The sequence below is a fragment of the Saimiri boliviensis genome, chromosome 21 (assembly GCF_048565385.1).
Source record: "Saimiri boliviensis isolate mSaiBol1 chromosome 21, mSaiBol1.pri, whole genome shotgun sequence".
Classification (NCBI taxonomy): domain Eukaryota; kingdom Metazoa; phylum Chordata; class Mammalia; order Primates; family Cebidae; genus Saimiri; species Saimiri boliviensis.
In genome coordinates, this window is record NC_133469.1 from 24,248,056 (window position 1) to 24,266,275 (window position 18,220).

At 46.6% G+C, this 18,220-nt stretch overlaps 1 protein-coding gene across 1 annotated transcript in view; it reads left to right on the forward strand.

Annotated features, from left to right (window-relative positions):
* Positions 1 to 3,905: 3,905 nt before the first annotated feature.
* The window catches only part of GAB4 (GRB2 associated binding protein family member 4), a 39,747-nt gene continuing 25,432 nt past the window's right edge, over positions 3,906 to 18,220 (forward strand). The window contains 4 exon segments of the mRNA XM_003942705.4: positions 3,906 to 4,005; positions 4,872 to 4,904; positions 4,907 to 5,055; positions 12,559 to 12,865. Coding sequence (XP_003942754.1) covers positions 3,906 to 4,005; positions 4,872 to 4,904; positions 4,907 to 5,055; positions 12,559 to 12,865 — 589 coding nt within the window.

Here is an 18,220-nt window from a genome sequence, read left to right on the forward strand (position 1 = left end):
TGTTCATTCCGTTTCATTCTTTTTTCTCTAATCCTGTCTTCATGCCTTATATCCAGTAAGTTGCTCTTCAGTCTCTTAATATCTATTCTTCTGCTTGATTTATTTGGCTATTGATAGTTGTGTATACTTCACAAAGTTCTCATGCTGTGTTTTTCGGCTCCAGCAGGTCATTTATGTTCTTCTCTTAGCTGGTTATTCTAGTGAGCTTTTCCCATAACCTTTTATCAAGGTTCTTAGCTTCCTTGCATTGAATTAGAATTTGCTCCGTTAGCTCAGAGGAGTTTGTTATTAGCCACATTCTGTAGCCTACTTCTGTCAATTTGTCAATCTGATTATCTGTCCAGTTTTGTGCCCTTGCTGAAGAAGAGTTGCAATCATTTGTAAGAAAAGAGGCATTCTGGATTTTGGAATTATCAGCATGTTTGTGCTGGGTTTTCCTCATTTTTGTGGATTTATCTACTTTTGATCTTGAGGCCGATGACCTTTGGATGGGGTTTGCGTGTGGGATTCCTCTTTGTTTATGTTGATGTTGATGTTGTTGCTTTCTGATTGTTAGTTTTTATTCTAACAGTCATGGCCCTCTTCTGCAGGTCTGCTGCAGTTTGTTGGAGATCCAGTCTAGACCTTGTTTGCCTGGATATCCCCAGTGGAGTCTGCAGAGCAACAAAGATTTTTGCTTGCTTTTTACTTGGGAAGGTTTGTCTCAGAGGTGTACCAGGCTGATTCCAGCCAGAACTCTCCTGTAATGAGGTGTCTGTCAACCTCTGTTGGGAGGTCTTAAATAATATACCAAAAGCATAATTAAGAAAAAAAATTGAACTTCATCAAATTGAAAAACATTTTTCAAATAACACCAGTAAGAATCTAAAATCTGAACTTCATAATGAAAGAAAATACTTCAAGTTATGTATCTGATTAGACTTTAGTAGCCAGGATATAAAAAACAAAACAAGGCAAAACATGCCAATAATAAAAGGAGAAATTACCAATTAAAAAAATGGGAGAGAGATCCAAGATGGCTGATTACTAACAGCTCAGGATTGCAGCTCCCAGTGAAAGCGCAGAGAACGAGAGGACGCCACACTTTCAGACGAATTTTTGTTGCTCACGGACCAGGAGATTCCCAGTGGAGGAGCCCCACAGGTCGCCACTGCGACTCTTGTGGCCAGCACGGTGGTTTTGCCAGCACCCCAGCATGGCGGTTCTCAGTGCAGAGTAAACGGGACTGGTTCCCCTTTTGGTCGATGTTTGGAGCTCCAGGAAGGCAGAGTCACCCATTCAGCTGATTGAAAAAGGGACTCAAGAGGGAAGCCAAACCGGAGATTCCCAGGCAGAAAAGCACCAAGAATCTTAATGCCGCTAGCCGGTGCAGTGGGTTGCTCAGATTTCGGCGCTGGGAATCAACAAGTTGGACGTCCACTCAGAGACCTAATTTGAAAGTCGGTAATTACAAAGACGAAAGGTGGATAAATTTACAATGACTGGAAGAAACCAGCGTAAAAAGGCTGAGAATACTCAAAATCAGAACGCCTCTCCCTCTACAGGGGATCACAGTTCCTCATCAACAAGGTAACAAGGCCTGATGGAGAATGAGTGCGTTCCAATAACAGAATTAGGCTTCAGAAGCTGGATAATAAGAAACTTCTGTGAGTTAAAAGAACATGTTCTAGCCCAATGTAAAGAAACTAAGAACGCTGAAAAAAGGTTGGATGAAATCCTAATGAGAATAGACAATTTAGAGAGGAATATAAGTGAATTAATGGACCTGAAGAATACAATACAATACAACGCTGCGAAGTATGCACAGGTTTTAACACTCGAATTGATCAAGCAGAAGAAAGGATATCAGAGGTCGAACGAGAAGACAAGATTAGAGAAGAAAGAGCAAAAAGGAATGAGCAGTCTCCAAGAAATATGGGACTATGTGAAAAGACCTAATCTATGTTTGATAGGTGTACCTGAATGTCATGAAGAGAATGAATCCAAGCTGGAAAATATTATTCAGGAAAACCCTTAACCTAGTAAGGCAGGACAATACACAACTCCAGGTAATACAGAGAACACCACAAAGATATTCGTCAAGAAGAGCAACCCCAAGACACATAATCGTTAGATTCACCAGCGTTGAAATAAAAGAGAAAATTCTAAGGGCAGCTAGAGAGAAAGGTCAGGTTACCCAAAAAGGAAACCTATCAGACTCACAGCAGCTCTCTCAGCAGAAACCCCCTTCTCTGCCTTCTCCGATCTGAGCAGTCATCACAGGGAACTGCAAAGAGGCAGGGGGTGTTCGCGAGTGTGTGTGCCTCCCACCCTACAGCCTTTCTGGGAGCTTCAGCCGAGAGCCCTTTTTTAAGCCAAACCAATATATACCTTCCATGTATTGATTTATGATTTTACTTAGCTCAAAATAAATCTCTTAAAATATTTCGGCAGAACTTACTTTTTCTGTCATCAATTTCTGGCCCCCAATATGAGTCTCAGAGAAAAATCAGAATCCCCTACCCCCACCGACAAAGGAGTTACCTGAACCTGATGGAAAGGCAACAGCAGAAGCCCATTGAACTCTCCCAGCTCCAACCTTCTCATACGGAACGGGCAAATCCTTGTGAGCCCCAGACCGCTCACTTTTGATCCTGTTCATGTTCCAGATCTCAGAGAAGGGGATTTCAGTGTTTCCACATTCAGTATGATACTGGTTGTGGGTATGTCATATACGGCTTTTATTATATTAATAATGTTCTTTCTGTACCCAGTTTTTGAGGGTTTTTAATCATGATGGGATGTTGAATTTTATCAAATGCTTTTTCAGCATTTATTTAAATCATTATATAATCTTTGTCCTTCATTCTATTTGTGTGATTTACCATATGGATTTTTTACAACCATCCTTGCATCCCTCAGATAAGTCACACATGGTCATGAAGAATAATCTTTTTAATGTATTGCTTAAAGGTTTGCTACTATTTTGTTGAGGATTTTTGCATCAATATTAATTGGAGATATTGGCCTGTAGTTTTCTTTTTTAAAGTGTCTTTGATTTTGGTAAAAGGTAATTCTGGCCTTACAGAATGAGTTTCAAAGTAATCCCCCACCTCTATTTTTGTGGAATAGTTTCAGGAGGATTGGTGTTAGTTCTTTAAATGTTTGTTAGAATTCAGTAATGAAGCCATAGAATATTGGGCTTTTCTTTACGGGGAGACTTATTACAGCTTTGATCTCATTATTTGTTATTGGTCTCTTCAGGTTTTGTATTTCTTCATGTTTCAATTCTGGTATGCTGCTTGGTGCTAGTCTGGCCCACTCAGACCTGCTCCATGCTCACTATCAGGCAGCTGGTGATCCTTCTTGATGAGTGAGTGCAGCAGGGATGAGCAGTTGGGCTGCAGCCCCTTGGCCCTGCACCAACTCTCCAATAGTCATTGAACTTCATGGTGAAGGGCAGGGAACCCACCCTGGCTCTCAGTGAGAGAGCAGGAGTTTTTGCTCAGGGAAGCCCTTGGGGCAGCCACAGGACACAGCCCCGGGGAAAAGTGCCCAAGGTTCCCCTCCACTGGCCATCCTGCCTCCTCTGCAGGACCTTCTCCTCGCCTTTTTCCCTCCCTCCTGAGGTGGAAAGGAGGGGAGGAGGCCGCGGAGCCTGCCGTGGCAGGGAAGCCTGGCCCTTTTGAGCCTCCAGGGGACTCACACGTGTCTTGCCCCTTCTCCGGGATCTGGAAGCTCCTCTACCTGAAGAGCCCTGAGCTCCAGTCCCAAGTGTCTTTTCTCCACCACCTCCTGCTTCTCCTCCTGCCCCTGCCACTGCCACCACCACCACCAGGGGCTCACACTCTGCCTTTGGGCTTCAAATGTTGTACTAGGTGTTTGACTAGCCTGCTTAATCTTCAAAATTACTCTGTAAAAAAGACATGTTAGTCGGTATTGCCGCCCTCATCTTCAACCTCTTCTCTCCTTCCCTTCTCTCCCCAGGCAACACGAGAACCTCCAACCGGCCCAGGGAAGGGACTTGTAAAGTCCACCCCATCGGAATAAGACAGTGGAGCAGAAAGGGGAGGAGGGGTTTGGCTCTTGGTGTCACACTCAACGAACACTCACACATGCACACACTGACACGTGCACACAAATAGGCTGACATAAGTACATGTGCACACAGAGACATGCTAATACATTCACAAACATATACAACAGAAACAGGCCCAAACCCTCACTCTAAAACCTAACCCCAGCCCCAAACGGCAACCTGGAACTCAAGCCCTAGCCTGAACCTTAACTCCAAACCCCACCTCAAGTCAGAAGCTGAACCATGGGGCAAATCCCGAACTGGACCTCAAACCCCAGCAGGAACCTGAATTCTACCGGTGCCTCTCCTCACCTGGCACAAAGGACCTGGGACTCTGCTGTGGCCCCTGAATGAGCTGCGACCCTCACTCTCGTCCTTCCCACCAGCTGCGCTCCCTGTCTCCCCTCTCCCAAGGAGTCGCCCAGCCCATGCCCCCCGCCGCGGTGGTCCCCATGAGATGCACCCAGGCCGACCCAGGGTGCAAATCCCCACCACAATCCCCAACCCTGAACCACAGCCCTTCTCTAAACTAATCCCAAACTCCCCTCCAAGTTAGAACTGGAACCAAAGGCTGAAGCGCGAACCGGAACTCAAAGCCCGGCAGGAACCCCGCCTGCGCGCCTGCGCGCCCCATAAGCTGGGCCTCTGACTCCAAGCGCCTGCGCCTGGGTCCTGCCCTCCCCATAAGCTGGGCCTGACTCCAACCGCCCGCAGAGCTGCGCCTTCCACCTCACGGTCCCGAGGAGCCGCAAGCCCCCCACACCTCACCTCCAGCTGCGCGCTCACGCCCTGTCTCCCACACCCTCACCGTGAGCTACGGACCCCATTTCCCCGCCTCCGCCCTCGCCCTCCGGGAGCTGTGGCCACCTGACCCGGCATCTCTACCTTAGTCCTCGTGACCCGGAAGTGACCCTACCGGCGGCAACATGGCAGGTGGCCATCTGCTTTGCAGCGGCTGGCTGAGGAAGTCGCCCCCCGAGGAGAAGTTGAGGCGTTTTGTGAGTGTGGGAGGTGCGAGTGGGGCCCGGAGCACCGCCGAGGGTCTGGGGGCTCCGGGAGGGGCGTGGGGGAGGCGGCCTGGGTCCGCGGGAGGAACTGCGGGTGGAGGCGGCTTCTCTACTGTGCATGCGAAGGCGACGCCCTGCCAACCTCCTGCCAGTGAGGAACAGGGTCCAGGTTTGTGTGGTTTGCGTTCCGAGACCCAGAGAGTTGATTCCGGGGCTGGGAACCTTATTTCCCTGAGCGCCGTCAGCCTGCAGGTCAGGGAGTGGGCCGAAAGGGGGTCAAGCTGTGGGGACCCATGGCAGGCTCTGCGGCCTCCGCATCCTCACATAGGGCGGGAGCCTCCCACCCGCATGACACTTCCACTGCTGTGACACCCGCCCTGTAGGGCAAATGGCATCTGTGTCCACTGTGCCTGGCCCAGATGGAAAGCGGGGCATGAGCAAACATTGCAGGAGCAAATCCAGGTAGGACATCCACGAGACAGCCGGAAACTCCAAAAGACCAAAGACACAGTAAATATTAAATATTGACATGAATCTGAAATGCAGATGCAGTTTTAGAACCATGAGTTAGACAAAGGAAGAAATTGACAAGAAACTCTGGTTTTCTGGGACAAAGAAAGCCGAGTTCAGAAACAATGTAATCCTGATCTGAGGTCCCATAACACAAAGCATTTCCCTCACAGTCACCTTAGTCAGAAGAGTCTGTTAGAAACCTGGGAACATCTGTTCATAGCCAGGTGCTTCTCAAGGGAGGTGGAGATGATTCTTGGACAAATTATTGTATTTAGCTTGACTTGATGTCATATGTGGTTGTGGCCTGAATTTTGCAGGCAGTTTCACCTGGTTTGAATCCTGGCTCTACCTAATGGCTGTGTATCATAGGCAAATTTACTTAGTGAATTAAGTTTCACTTTCTACAAAATGTGGGCTGCAAATAATATGTGTCGCAGGTGACTGTTGTATTAAGAAATTGTGTAAGCCGGGCGCGGTGGCTCAAGCCTGTAATCCCAGCACTTTGGGAGGCCGAGGCGGGTGGATCATGAGGTCAAGAGATCGAGACCATCCTGGTCAACATGGTGAAATCCCGTCTCTACTAAAAATACAAAAAATTAGCTGGGCATCGTGGCGCATGCCTGTAATCCCAGCTACTCAGGAGGCTGAGGCAGGAGAATTGCCTGAATCCAGGAGGCAGAGGTTGCAGTGAGCCGAAATCGTGCCATTGCACTCCAGCCTGGGTAACAGGAGCGAAACTCCGTCTCAAAAAAAAAAGAAATTGTATAGTGTAAGGTTGATACAAGGCATTGAGCTCAGTCCCTGAGGTAGAGTGAGCCATCAAATAAACTGCTTGGTGTAGCATGTGCTACCTTCCAAATCTCCGGTGCCACACTCTCCCATCTCTCACTGTCATTCAGCCACAGTGGCCCCTTTCTCTCTTTGGAAAGAGCCAAGTTCTTCGCCACTTAGGGCCTTTGCACTTGCAGTGCCCTCTTCCTGGGACACAGCAGCTTCCCCCACCTCTTTCACATGCCTGACTCCTTCTCATTCTTCTAGTAGCTGGTATTTTCAAGCAGTGTTGTAAGGTGATTGAGAGCATACCCTCTGACTTCAAATGTTGGCTCTACCACTCACTGGCTCTGTGACTTTGAGCAAGTTACTTCTCTGCATCCCAGTTCTTAAACTGTGCATTAGAGTCATAATATCTATTTAACTAGGTTGTTGTGAGGATTAAATAAATTCATATATGTGTATATTTAGCACTTAGAATGCTACTTAGTGTGTAGTAAGGCTCTGTAGAAGTGATTGCTATTATAAAATGTCACTACCTCGAGAAACCTTCCTTGCCCAGTTCATCTAGCAGTCTCCCCCAAACTGCTGTCATTACTGCCATATTTGGACATGTAATTACTGACATACTTGGTTGTATTTCTATTATTTCATGCTATTATGCTTGAAAAAATGAATTGAAAAAATGAATAGACACTTTGTGAGATGGTATCAAGAAATTGAACATATGTATAACTGAAGTTCCAGAAGGAAGATGAGGGAGAGGAGTGAAAAAATATTTGAAGAAATTTTAGCTGAAGTTTCACCAAATTTGGTCATAAACATTAGCCCACAGCCCCTTGAAATTCAGCTAATTCCAAGCAGGATAAACACAAAGGAGAATTTACCTAAGTTCGTCATAATCAGACTGCTAAAGACAAAGGTAAGGAAACAAGGTAGGAGAATCACTTGAGTCTGGAAGGTGGAGGTTGCAGTGAGCCAAGATCGCACCATTGCACACCAGCCTGGGCGACAGAGTGAGACATCATCTCAAAAAGAAAAAGAAAAGAGCAGCCAGAGGGATAATACACACTGTACCAGAATGACAGCCAGCTTTTATCAGAAACAGTGGAGGCCAGAAGATAGCACACTGATGTGTCAACAGCTCTGAAGGAAGAAAACCGTTATCTGAGATTCTATACCCAGTGCAGTTTTCTTTTTAAATGAAGACACTATGAAAACATAGTCGTATTTTTTAAAAAGCTAAGAAGGGTTGTTATCAGAAAGCATACAATATAAGAAATGCCAAAAGAAATATTTCAGGCTCTTGGAGACCAGGAGCTGTGGCTTTTATCCTATATAGTCTGTCTAACAGAATCTGATCATTGTAGGCATGCATTTGTTTTTCTTTAAGGGTTTATTGGATACCTGCTAGGTGTGAGGCACAGTACCAAGGCTTTTATCTGAGTCAGTTCATAGCCTTAGAACAACCTGATAGCATAGGCACAGTACTGTTCTCATTTCTCAGATGAGGAAATGAAGACATGGAGAACACAGGCCATGACACAGTCTGTGGTGCCATCATCCTAGATTCTCTGTCCAGTGGAAAATTCTGTTTTAAAATATGAAGGCAAAGCAAAGACACTGTCAGAACATCAGATCAACAACAACAACAAAACAACAACAAACTAAGATAATGTATTACCAGACAACCCACAGTATGAGAAATGTTAAAAGAAATACTTCAGCAGTGTGCTTCTAGGGAGTGTAATGATATTGATACATAACATGGATGCAGAAGGATTTCCAGTAAATTACAGGCACTGGAAGAAAGTGCTAGGTGGATGAAGACTGGAGCTGAGCGATCCACAGCTTTCAAGGATCTGCTTACAGATTTGGGAAACTGTATTCCATTATCCACCCAACTATCTTTGCAGAGCCATCTTCATCACTGTTTTCTCTCCTCTACCCTCAACCCGAATTCTACACATAAAGCAATATTGGTGAGAGAACAAGCAGAGCCCGTGAAACCAGGTTGCTGGGCTTGAAGTCTGGTTCTGCCGCTTTATGACCAAGGCGTTTATAGGATGAATGCAAAGTTGGCTTAACATTGGAAAACAGGCCAGTCAAATTTATCACATTAAGAGATAAAGAAGTGGGGGCTGGGCGCGGTGGCTCACGCCTGTAATCCAAGCACTTTGGAGGCCAAGGCGGGAGGATCACCTGAGGTTGGGAGTTCAAGACCAGCCTGACCAAGATGGTGAAACCCTGTCTTAAAAAATAAAAAAAAAAAAAGAGAATAAAGAAGAAAAATCACCTGATCATCGAATAGATGCAAAAGAGTATGTGACCAAATTTCAACAAACCATAGAAAATTACTTGTATTAATGAAAAACCTACAGCTAACATCATTCTAAATCATAAAATACTGAACGTTTTGCCCTAAGATCATGACAAACCAAGGATGTCTGTGTGCATGACTTTTATGCAGTGTTGTACCAAAGGGTCTAGTCAGTGTAACAAGCATTAAAAAGAAATGACAGGCATACAGATTGTAAAAGAGGAAGTAAAATTGTCTTTATTCTCAAAAGACATGATTGCATACATGGGAACTTCTAAGAAATTTGCTTCAAAAAGCCCTACCATATCATTAGAGAAATGCAAATCAAAACTACATTGAGATACCATCTCACGCCAGTTAGAATGGCGATCATTAAAAAATCTGGAGACAGCAAATGCTGGAGAAGATGTGGAGAAATAGGAACACTTTTACACTGTTTGTGGGAGTGTAAATTAGTTCAACCATTGTGGAAGACAGTGTGGCAATTCCTTAAGGACCTAGAAATAGAAATTCCATTTGACCCAGCAATCCCATTACTGGGTATATATCCAAAGGATTATAAATTGTTCTACTGTAAGGACACATGCACACGAATGTTCATTGCAGCACTGTTTACAATAGCAAAGACCTGGAACCAACCCAAATGACCATCGATGATAGACTGGACGGGGAAAATGTGGCACACATACACCCTGAAATACTATGCAGCCATTAAAAACGATGAGTTCGTGTCCTTTGTAGGGACATGGCTGAACCTGGAAACCATCATTCTCAGCAAACTGACACAAGAACGGAAAATCAAACACCGCATGTTCTCACTCATAGGTGGGTGTTGAACAATAAGAACACATGGACACGGAAGCGAGCATCACATACTGGAGTCTGTTGGGGGGAAATGGAGGCAGCAGGAGGTGGAGAGTTGGGGAGAGATAGCATGGGGAGAAATGCCAAATATAGGTGATGGGGAGGAAGGCAGCAAATCACACTGCCATGTGTGTACCTATGCAACAGTCTTGCATGTTCTTCACATGTACCCCAAAACCTAATATGCAATTTAAAAAAAGCCCTACCAGAACTAGGTGAATATAGCAAGATCACAGAATTTCAGGTCAATACATAAACTTAATATATGGAAATACAGTTGCATAATTTACACAAAATGAAAGAATGCAGTAGCATTAAATCCCTGACAATATAGGAGAGTAAACACCAGCTAGAGTACTATCATACCCTTGCTGTGCTCACACTACACGTATATACACGCACCTGCACCATGCACATACAGAATCTGAAAGCAGCGGCCTGGGCAAGACTTCAGGTAACTATAAATAAGTAGCACTTATTTTTATGTTCCTCAACTCTATCCTGTGTGGCTATGCCTCAATCTTCAGTCTTTTTCAATCCAAGGCTTGTTGGGTACAGGTTGTGCTGGGAGACTAAGTGAGGCTCAGGAGTTGATGTAGCAACGTTGAAGTCTTTGGGACCTTCCATGAGTCATTTTGGTGCTGCAGAAGGGAAACAGCCTGATTAGAGTGATTTCACAAAACAAATAGAAGAGGAAATGAAGATTAGTAGCTGGGAAACTCTTCACAGTTTTAAGGTAAAGAGGGTAGAAAAACTGGGCCATGGTTGGAAGAGAATACAGGCTGAAGCCAAACTTTTTTTTTTTTTTTTTTTTTTTTTTTGAGACGGAGTTTCGCTCTTGTTACCCAGGCTGGAGTGCAATGGCGCGATCTCGGCTCACTGCAACCTCCGCCTCCTGGGCTCAGGCAATTCTCCTGCCTCAGCCTCCTAAGTAGCTGGGATTACAGGCACGCGCCACCACGCCCAGCTAGTTTTTTGTATTTTTAGTAAAGACGGGGTTTCACCATGTTGACCAGGATGGTCTCGATCTCTCGACCTCGTGATCCACCCGCCTCGGCCTCCCAAAGTGCTGGGATTACAGGCTTGAGCCACCGCGCCCGGCCAAACTTTTAATTTTTTTTCTAAGATGGGAGAAGTTGGTGTCTTGATGGGAACGATCCTAGTAGAGGTGGAGGACTGTTGAAGTGACATCCCTTTGTGAGCGAGAGGGTGTTCACAAATGCAAGAAGATTGGGCTTAGGATGGATAAACACTCTGTGCTCCCCAGTGACAAGCTCCAGGGCTACAGGGACAGGCAGGCTGGTGGGTGTGGGGGTGAAGCAGTTGCAGATTCTCTTTGGATTGCTTATATTTTCTTTTGGAATAAGAAACAAAGAAATAGGGTGTTGGAGGTTTAAAGGGAGAGAAGTTCAGAAATTGTTGCCAAACAGCAGGAGAAAGCCGTGAACTAGATAAATATGGTAAGACATTGGGCCACATGAGGGCCCCTTGAAGTTAAAATGAGACCAGGCAGCATGGGTATGTGATTCTCTCCAGCTGTGCACAGCTGAGTGGGAACAGGTGGAGGAGGCAAAGCATTAGGCTTAGCCAGGGGCTGTGGTTTTGCCAGATAAATAAGAGGAATGGAGAAAGAAGCAAGGGTATGATTATAATAGAGTCATGGAAGGGAAGTTTGATAAGGGGGAAAATGACAGGGATAAAAGGTGAGTGGGAAAAGGTGGTAGGAATCCTAGAGTGTAGGTCCCCTGGGCTCTAAAGAGTTATAATAACCCAGTGCTTGGCATCTGTAGTCCCTCAGGGTTGTATACCAAGTGGTTTGGGTTTGTTTGCATAGTACAACTATGAGGTACTTAGGGCAGGTGGTGGTGGTGCTGCTTCCAGTAGCTGAGACAAGCTCCAGAGAGCTAAATGGCTTACCAGAAGGTCGTGCCTGGAGCCAGTGGGGAAGTGTAGACTCACCCACAGTTCTCTACCAGGGGTAGTCTTTTATCCCTGCATGTGGTATCTGCTCATGGATCACTTAGTCTTGTTGAAGAGATGGAAGGTAGAAGAGAGCCTAAGAGAAAATGTAATCATGCATTCAATTCTATAGGGTGAAGTAGTACAAGGAGTTTATCTGTTCAGTAATACATACTGAGCACTTAACATGTACAAGACACTATTATAAGTGCTAGGGATATAGCAGTGAACAAGACCAAAACAAAAAAAAAATCATCCACTGTTTTGGGAGGCAGAGGCGCAGGAGGATCACATGAAGCCAGGAGTTCAAAGTGAGCCTAGGCAACGTAGTGAAACCCACATCTGCAAAAAATATATGTAAAAGAATTAGCTAGGTATGGCTGTGTGTGGTCTAGTCCCAGCTACTTGGGAGGCTGAAGTGGGAGGATCACTCAAGCCCAGGAATTAAAGACTGCAGCCCCTACCACTGCACTCCAGCCTGGGTGACAGAGTAAGACTCTGTCCCTTTAAAAGGAAGGGTTCTGAAGTCATGTGCTTCAGAGAAGTTTTAGAAGGGTTTCTCTGTGACTCTTGTAAAGCATCATGATGTGGTAAAAAGCACATTTTACTAAAAGTTGGGAAACTTGTTTTTCTGCTACTTGTTTACTGCTACTCCTTCTGCTTCTGACCTTGTTACTTCAGCTCACCACGCCTTAGTGGAAGTCCCCATGTGTAAACTAAGTTGTAGTTTTCAGAGTTCTACTCTGCCTAAAACTGCTATGCATTGAAGTCAGTGTTTTAGCCTAATGAATTGTTGCTATAAATTGTCCTTACCCAACCTCCTGCTCTAAAGCGTGGAAATGCACATCTTATTTTGTAGTGATGAGACCCTGTTGACATGGTGAGATGCTGCAGTAAAATGCATCAAAGTCATCCTCCATCTTTGAAACTCTGGGGAAATCTGAAAGGGAGACAGGCTGAGTGCAGATTCAAGTCTCGTTCTTAACTTAATGATGTCTTAGATCTGTTAAAAGCATTGTAATAACAAATGAATCTTTCCCCTCTTACTCCTTCCTGGTGGGATTTAGGCCTGGAGGAAATGCTGGTTTATCCTGCAGAGGGGCCGGACTCGCAGTGACCCAGATGTTCTGGAAGACTACAAGAATGATGGCTCCAAGAAGCCCCTGTGCACCATCAACCTGAACCTCTGTGAGCAGCTGGATGTTGGTGTGACTCTGACCTTCAACAAGAAGGAGCTTCAGAAGGGCTACATGTTTGACATCAAGACCAGAGAGCGTACCTTTTACCTGGTGGCTGAGACCAGGGAGGACATGAACAAGTGGGCCTGGAGCATCTGTCAGATCTGCGGCTTCAGGCAGGTTGAGGAAAGCACAGGTATGGGAGCACGCACGACCCTTTCTCAGCTCCAGCTGCCTTCCCTTTTTGAGGGAGTTGGCTAAATAGTAGAGGGACCTTGGCCCTATTATGCTTGAATGAGACCAAGAAGTGTTGGGCTCGTGATGAAGCTAAAGGCATTTTTGGTGATTCTTCAGACAGCATGGCACCCTTGCCGTCCTCAGTCCCCCAACTCTCCCCCTTCCCTGAGTTCTCTGCACCTTTGCCCTGTCACCTCTCAGCCACCTCTGGGGAAGACCTCTCCTTCGTCCCTCTGCTGATCCATCTCTGGTTCTTCTGGCCCACCTACTGTCTGGCACAGTTGCACTTGACCCCTTGCGAGTTTGTTTGGGGTGCTTTGTGATTCTTACTGATGTGTAATCACTTGGGAGGGGACAGGTGAAAGGAGCAAATACAGACTCATGCTTGGGTTTTGATAACCTTCGCAAAAGAGTAGTTCAGCTTTTTGAAGTGAGTTTTAAGTTGCAGAAATGCTCCTTCACATTTGTTCGGGGTCATCCTCTACTCACCAGGAAGTTTGAGGAGCAGGGGTCTAAATTGGTCATTCTTGAACCTGGTTGCACATCAGAATTAAGGGGGAATATTTTTAAAACGTTGATGCCAAAGACCTGGGCCAGGCCAGTTACCTAAGAATCTTGGAGTGGTGACCCAGGCATTAGTGTCTTTTAAAAGCTCCACTCTTTCCCACTGTTTTTTGGGAGGATAGGAAAGAAAAGCTTCATTTTGAATAGCAGGGGTCCAGGGCTCAGCAGATACTTCCTGTACATATTTTAGATTTTGAAGGTCATATACAGTCTCTATTTTATATCCCTATTTTTAAAAACATTAGAGTTCTTTGAAATGTAAAAGCTATTCTTAGTTCATTACCATCAGCATCACCTGGGAACTTGTGAGACATACACATTCTTGTAAGAATGTAAGTAAGTAAGTAATTCTTTTTTTTTTTTTTTTGAGACGGAGTTTCACTCTTGTTACCCAGGCTGGAGTGCAGTGGCACGATCTCGGCTCACCGCAACCTCCGCTTCCTGGGTTCAGGCAATTCTCCTGCTTCAGCCTCCTGAGTAGCTGGGATTACAGGCACGTGCCACCATGCCCAGCTAATTTTTTTTTTGTATTTTTCGTAGAGACAGGGTTTCACCATGTTGACCAGGATGGTCTTGATCTCTTGACCTCGTGATCCACCCGCCTCGGCCTCCCAAAGTACTGGGATTACAGGCTTGAGCCACTGCGCCCGGCCTGTAAGTAAGTAATTCTTGTAAGTTTACGCCCTACTCCAGACTTGCTTAATCAGAAACTCTGGAACAAAAGACAGCAGTCTGGTTTTAAAAACTCTCCAGGTGTGCCAGGCGCGGCGGCTCACACCTATAATCCCAGTACTTTGGGAGGCCGAGGCGGGTGGATCACGAGGTCAAGAGATCGAGACCATCCTGGTCAACATGGTGAAACCCCGTCTCTACTAAAAATACAAAAAATTAGCTGGGCATGATGGTGCGTGCCTGTAATCCCAGCTACTCAGGAGGCTGAGGCAGGAGAATTGCCTGAACCCAGGAGGCGGAGGTTGTGGTGAGCCAAGATCGCGCCATTGCCCTCCAGCCTGGGTAACAAGCAAAACTCTGTCTCAAAAAAAAAAAAAAAAAAACTCTCCAGGCAAGGTTTATTGCCAGAACTGCTTTGAAAGGATGTTTCTGAGGCCGGGCGCGGTGGCTCACGTCTGTAATCCCAGCACTTTGGGAGGCCGAGGCGGGTGGATCATGAGGTCAAGAGATCGAGACCATCCTGGTCAACATGGTGAAACCCCGTCTCTACTAAAAATACAAAAATTAGCTGGGCATGGTGGCGCACGCCTGTAGTCCCAGCTACTAGGGAGGCTGAGGCAGGAGAATCGCTTGAACCCAGGAGGCGGAGGTCGCGGTGAGCCGAGATCGCGCCATTGCACTCCAGCCTGGGTAACAAGAGCGAAACTCCGTCTCAAAAAAAAAAAAAAAAAAAAAAAGAAAGGATGTTTCTGGAGCTACGGGCCAGCCATTTGAGAGAGCTGGCTGGTTTTATAGCCATGGCTTGGTGCTGTTAGAATCGAGTTCCAGGTTTGTGTTGTATGAGGGCCCAGCTCAGCCTAACCCCTACTGTTAACAGATCTTCGTCTTATTCACAAAACCTCTCTGACTTGACCATCAGAACAGGCATATTTGGATTTTCATCCCAGAGAAAATTCTTTTGTTCATTTAATTGCATTCACTCAACAAATACAGTCAACACTCCATATCGGTGGGTTCCACATCCATGAGTTCAGCCAATCTCAGATAGAAAATATTAAAAAAAAAAAAAAAAAAAAAAAAGAAACGGATGGTTGCATCAGTACTGAACATATACAGACTGGTTTCTTGTCATTACTCCCTAAGCAATACAGTGTCATACCCATTTACACAGTATTTATATTGTATTAGGTGTTGTTAGTATCTAGAGATGATTTAAAGTCTTCAGGAAGATGGGAACAGATTATATACAAATACTGAGCCATTTTGTATTAGGGACTTGAGCATGCATGGCTTTTGGTATCCACAGGGGTCCTGGCACCAGTCCCCCGGGGGTACTGAGGGACAGCTCTATGCATTGAGCCCCTACCATGCGTTGACACTGCTCTGGGCACTGGGGATACAGAAGTGACTAGAAGGCGTTCTGTGTACCTACAGCATGCATGTGTTTCATCCTCATGACTACCCTGTGTTGATGCGTAAGTGGAGAGATGGGAGCTCTAGAGTGAGAAGCAGCTTCCCCCAAGTCTGCATGTAAATGGACTCTGGGTCATGGATAGGACTCTACTGCCTGAGTGCTGGACCGGGGCTGTGGAGGTGAGGGTGGGTCACTCACCCTCATGCTCACAGCCCACACATTCAACTGGGGGCATGAGGGATGGATGGGGTCACAGGGCAAGGTGAGTGGGTTGTGGAAAAGTGGACTTTCTTGCTAGACTGAGGAGCCTGGACTTTATTGGGAGGGCGATGAGGAGCAGTGAATGTCACCGGGGGAGTAGTTCCTTACTATGCTACATCCTTTGTTTGATCAACACACATTTGTTGTGTCACACACTAGGCTTGATTCTGAGAACAAAACCATTTCAAAAGAGATGGAATCTGCCCTCACTGAGTTTCGAGCTGAATGTATGGGGTGATGAGAGAAAGGTTGGTATTTTACAAGAATTCCATTTGAAACACAAGGAAGTGTTGCTAAGAAACTGGTTGAAATAAATAGAAATATGGTTTTAGGAAGAGAGAGTGCTTTGTGAGTCGTCTTAAGGACGCAGGGCAGTGTGGAAGTGCTTTCCGTGAGCAGTGCCGTAAGGAGAGGATGTGGTTGGTGAGAAACAGGGAAGAGTCACAGTGACACCAGGGCTCTGGCTTGGAGAGTGGAGTGGACGGTGACACTAATGTGCCTCACTGAGAGGGAATATACGCATTCAAGGGGTTCACTTGGAACATTGGGGACACCTGCTTGTGGGGTGTCTGCCTTGTGACAGGGAGCCCCAGAGAGGCCTGAGCTGCAGGTTCGGATTTGAGAGTTTCCATCACTTAGGTGGTCCTGGGGGCTGTGGGAGGACAGGATCACCTTGCAGCATCCAGAGTCAGGGTGAGGCTAAGGAGGGTCTAGAGAAGAACCCTGAAGAATAGCTTCATTGAAGTCAGAGGGAGCAGATCCAACAAGATGGCAGGAACAGAGGCTCAGCGGAGCTTCCTGCTGTGCCCTTCCTGTGTCTCCTGTGCCGCGGCTATGATCAGCCCTGCTGCTGTGGCTGCTCAGCCCCCTAGCATAGACCCTTTCTCCTCCACTGGAAAAGCATTCATGTTGCAGGTCTTTTGGAGTTACAAGGCCATTGATTCTGTTAGCGGACATCCCACTCACCTGGAGACCTGCATGGGAGCTCATCTTGGAGTGCATACAGCTGTCAGTGGAGCCATCCTTCCCAGAGCCTTCCCAGATGTTTCTGTTGCTCACTGGCAGAACTTGTCCTGCCCAGCATCAGCAACAGCTGGAGAGGAGCAGGCACTCCAGGGGAATTAGCCAGCTGGGGCTCCTGCCTCAGGCCATGAGGTGGCACAGCCAGAAATAGGCCAGATAGTGGGGGACAGAAAGAGAACTCTGCCCCCTCCGACATGACTTGAAGAACCCTTAGAAAGCCACCATCAACACCACCCAAACATGACCCCACTAGTGATCACGTCATTTGAAATGACACCTGTAGACCTTCATTTCTTTTGAACAAGAATTTTTGCTGTTGAGATATTTGATTGCTGAAAGTATGTTTTTATTTAATCTGCAAACACAGACTAAAAACTCTCTATGTACTTGGCCTCCATTAGGTAAATGCTTGGGCCGTGGAGGTAACAACATGAGTCACAGTTCTCAAAAACCCATGGGCTGGACAAGGAAGTGCCTATGATGGGACCATGCTTATAATGGGAACATGGGCCAAGTGCTGTGACACCCAGAAGAAAGCCGGTCCAGGGAGTTTCAGAGAGAACATGATACTTGAGCGGGGTCTTAAAGTCTGCACGTGAGTTTGAGTAGAAGTGAAATCCATGCAGAAGGAGCAGCATAAGCCAAAACAGAGAATCCTGAAAGAGGCCGGTGTGTGCAGGACGGCCGATGCTGCCATGTACCTTGGTTCTGGGTGTAGGAAAGCAGGAAACAGGTCGGACTGTGAAGGGCTTTGTAGGTTCTGTTGAGGAGTATGGACAGGTCCTGGCAAGCAAGCCAGGGGAACAGTGTGCTGAGCCTGGGGTGCAGGAAAGTACCACCTGTCCATGTTACCTCTCTTCCTTGCCAACACCACAGGAGAGTCTGAGATGCCATGGAAGGAGAGGTGGGAGAGCTGGGGTTCAGTCTTGGGGAACAGCTCCAGATACATTTGTGCAGGGCCTCCAAGAATGTGGCTTCAGTTGGCAAGCCTCACTTGACCCAGCCAGCCTTAGCTTTGAGGGAGGCCATGACAGAGGAGCCACCGTGGAGGAGGCAGGTGGCACTCACCACTGCAGAGGCTGTCTTGCTTGGGGGCTGGGACCACAGTCCTGAACCGTGGGGAGTCACACTCTTGGAGTGGAGCAGTCATGACCGAGGGCACAATGAGGCCTCCAGGCTGCTCCAGGGCAGGAAAGAGGCAGAGCGTCTGCTCCTCAACCAGGATGGCCAGGAGGCCCCAGCCCGCCTCTGGGAGGATGGAGGGGCGGGCGTGTGAGAGGGACAGTGCTGGTGCTGGATTAGCTCCTCTGTCTTCATGTGTTTCTGCCTCTAGCAGCCCACTTTAGGACAAGGACGCCCTTCCTTCCTGTTTCATTCACA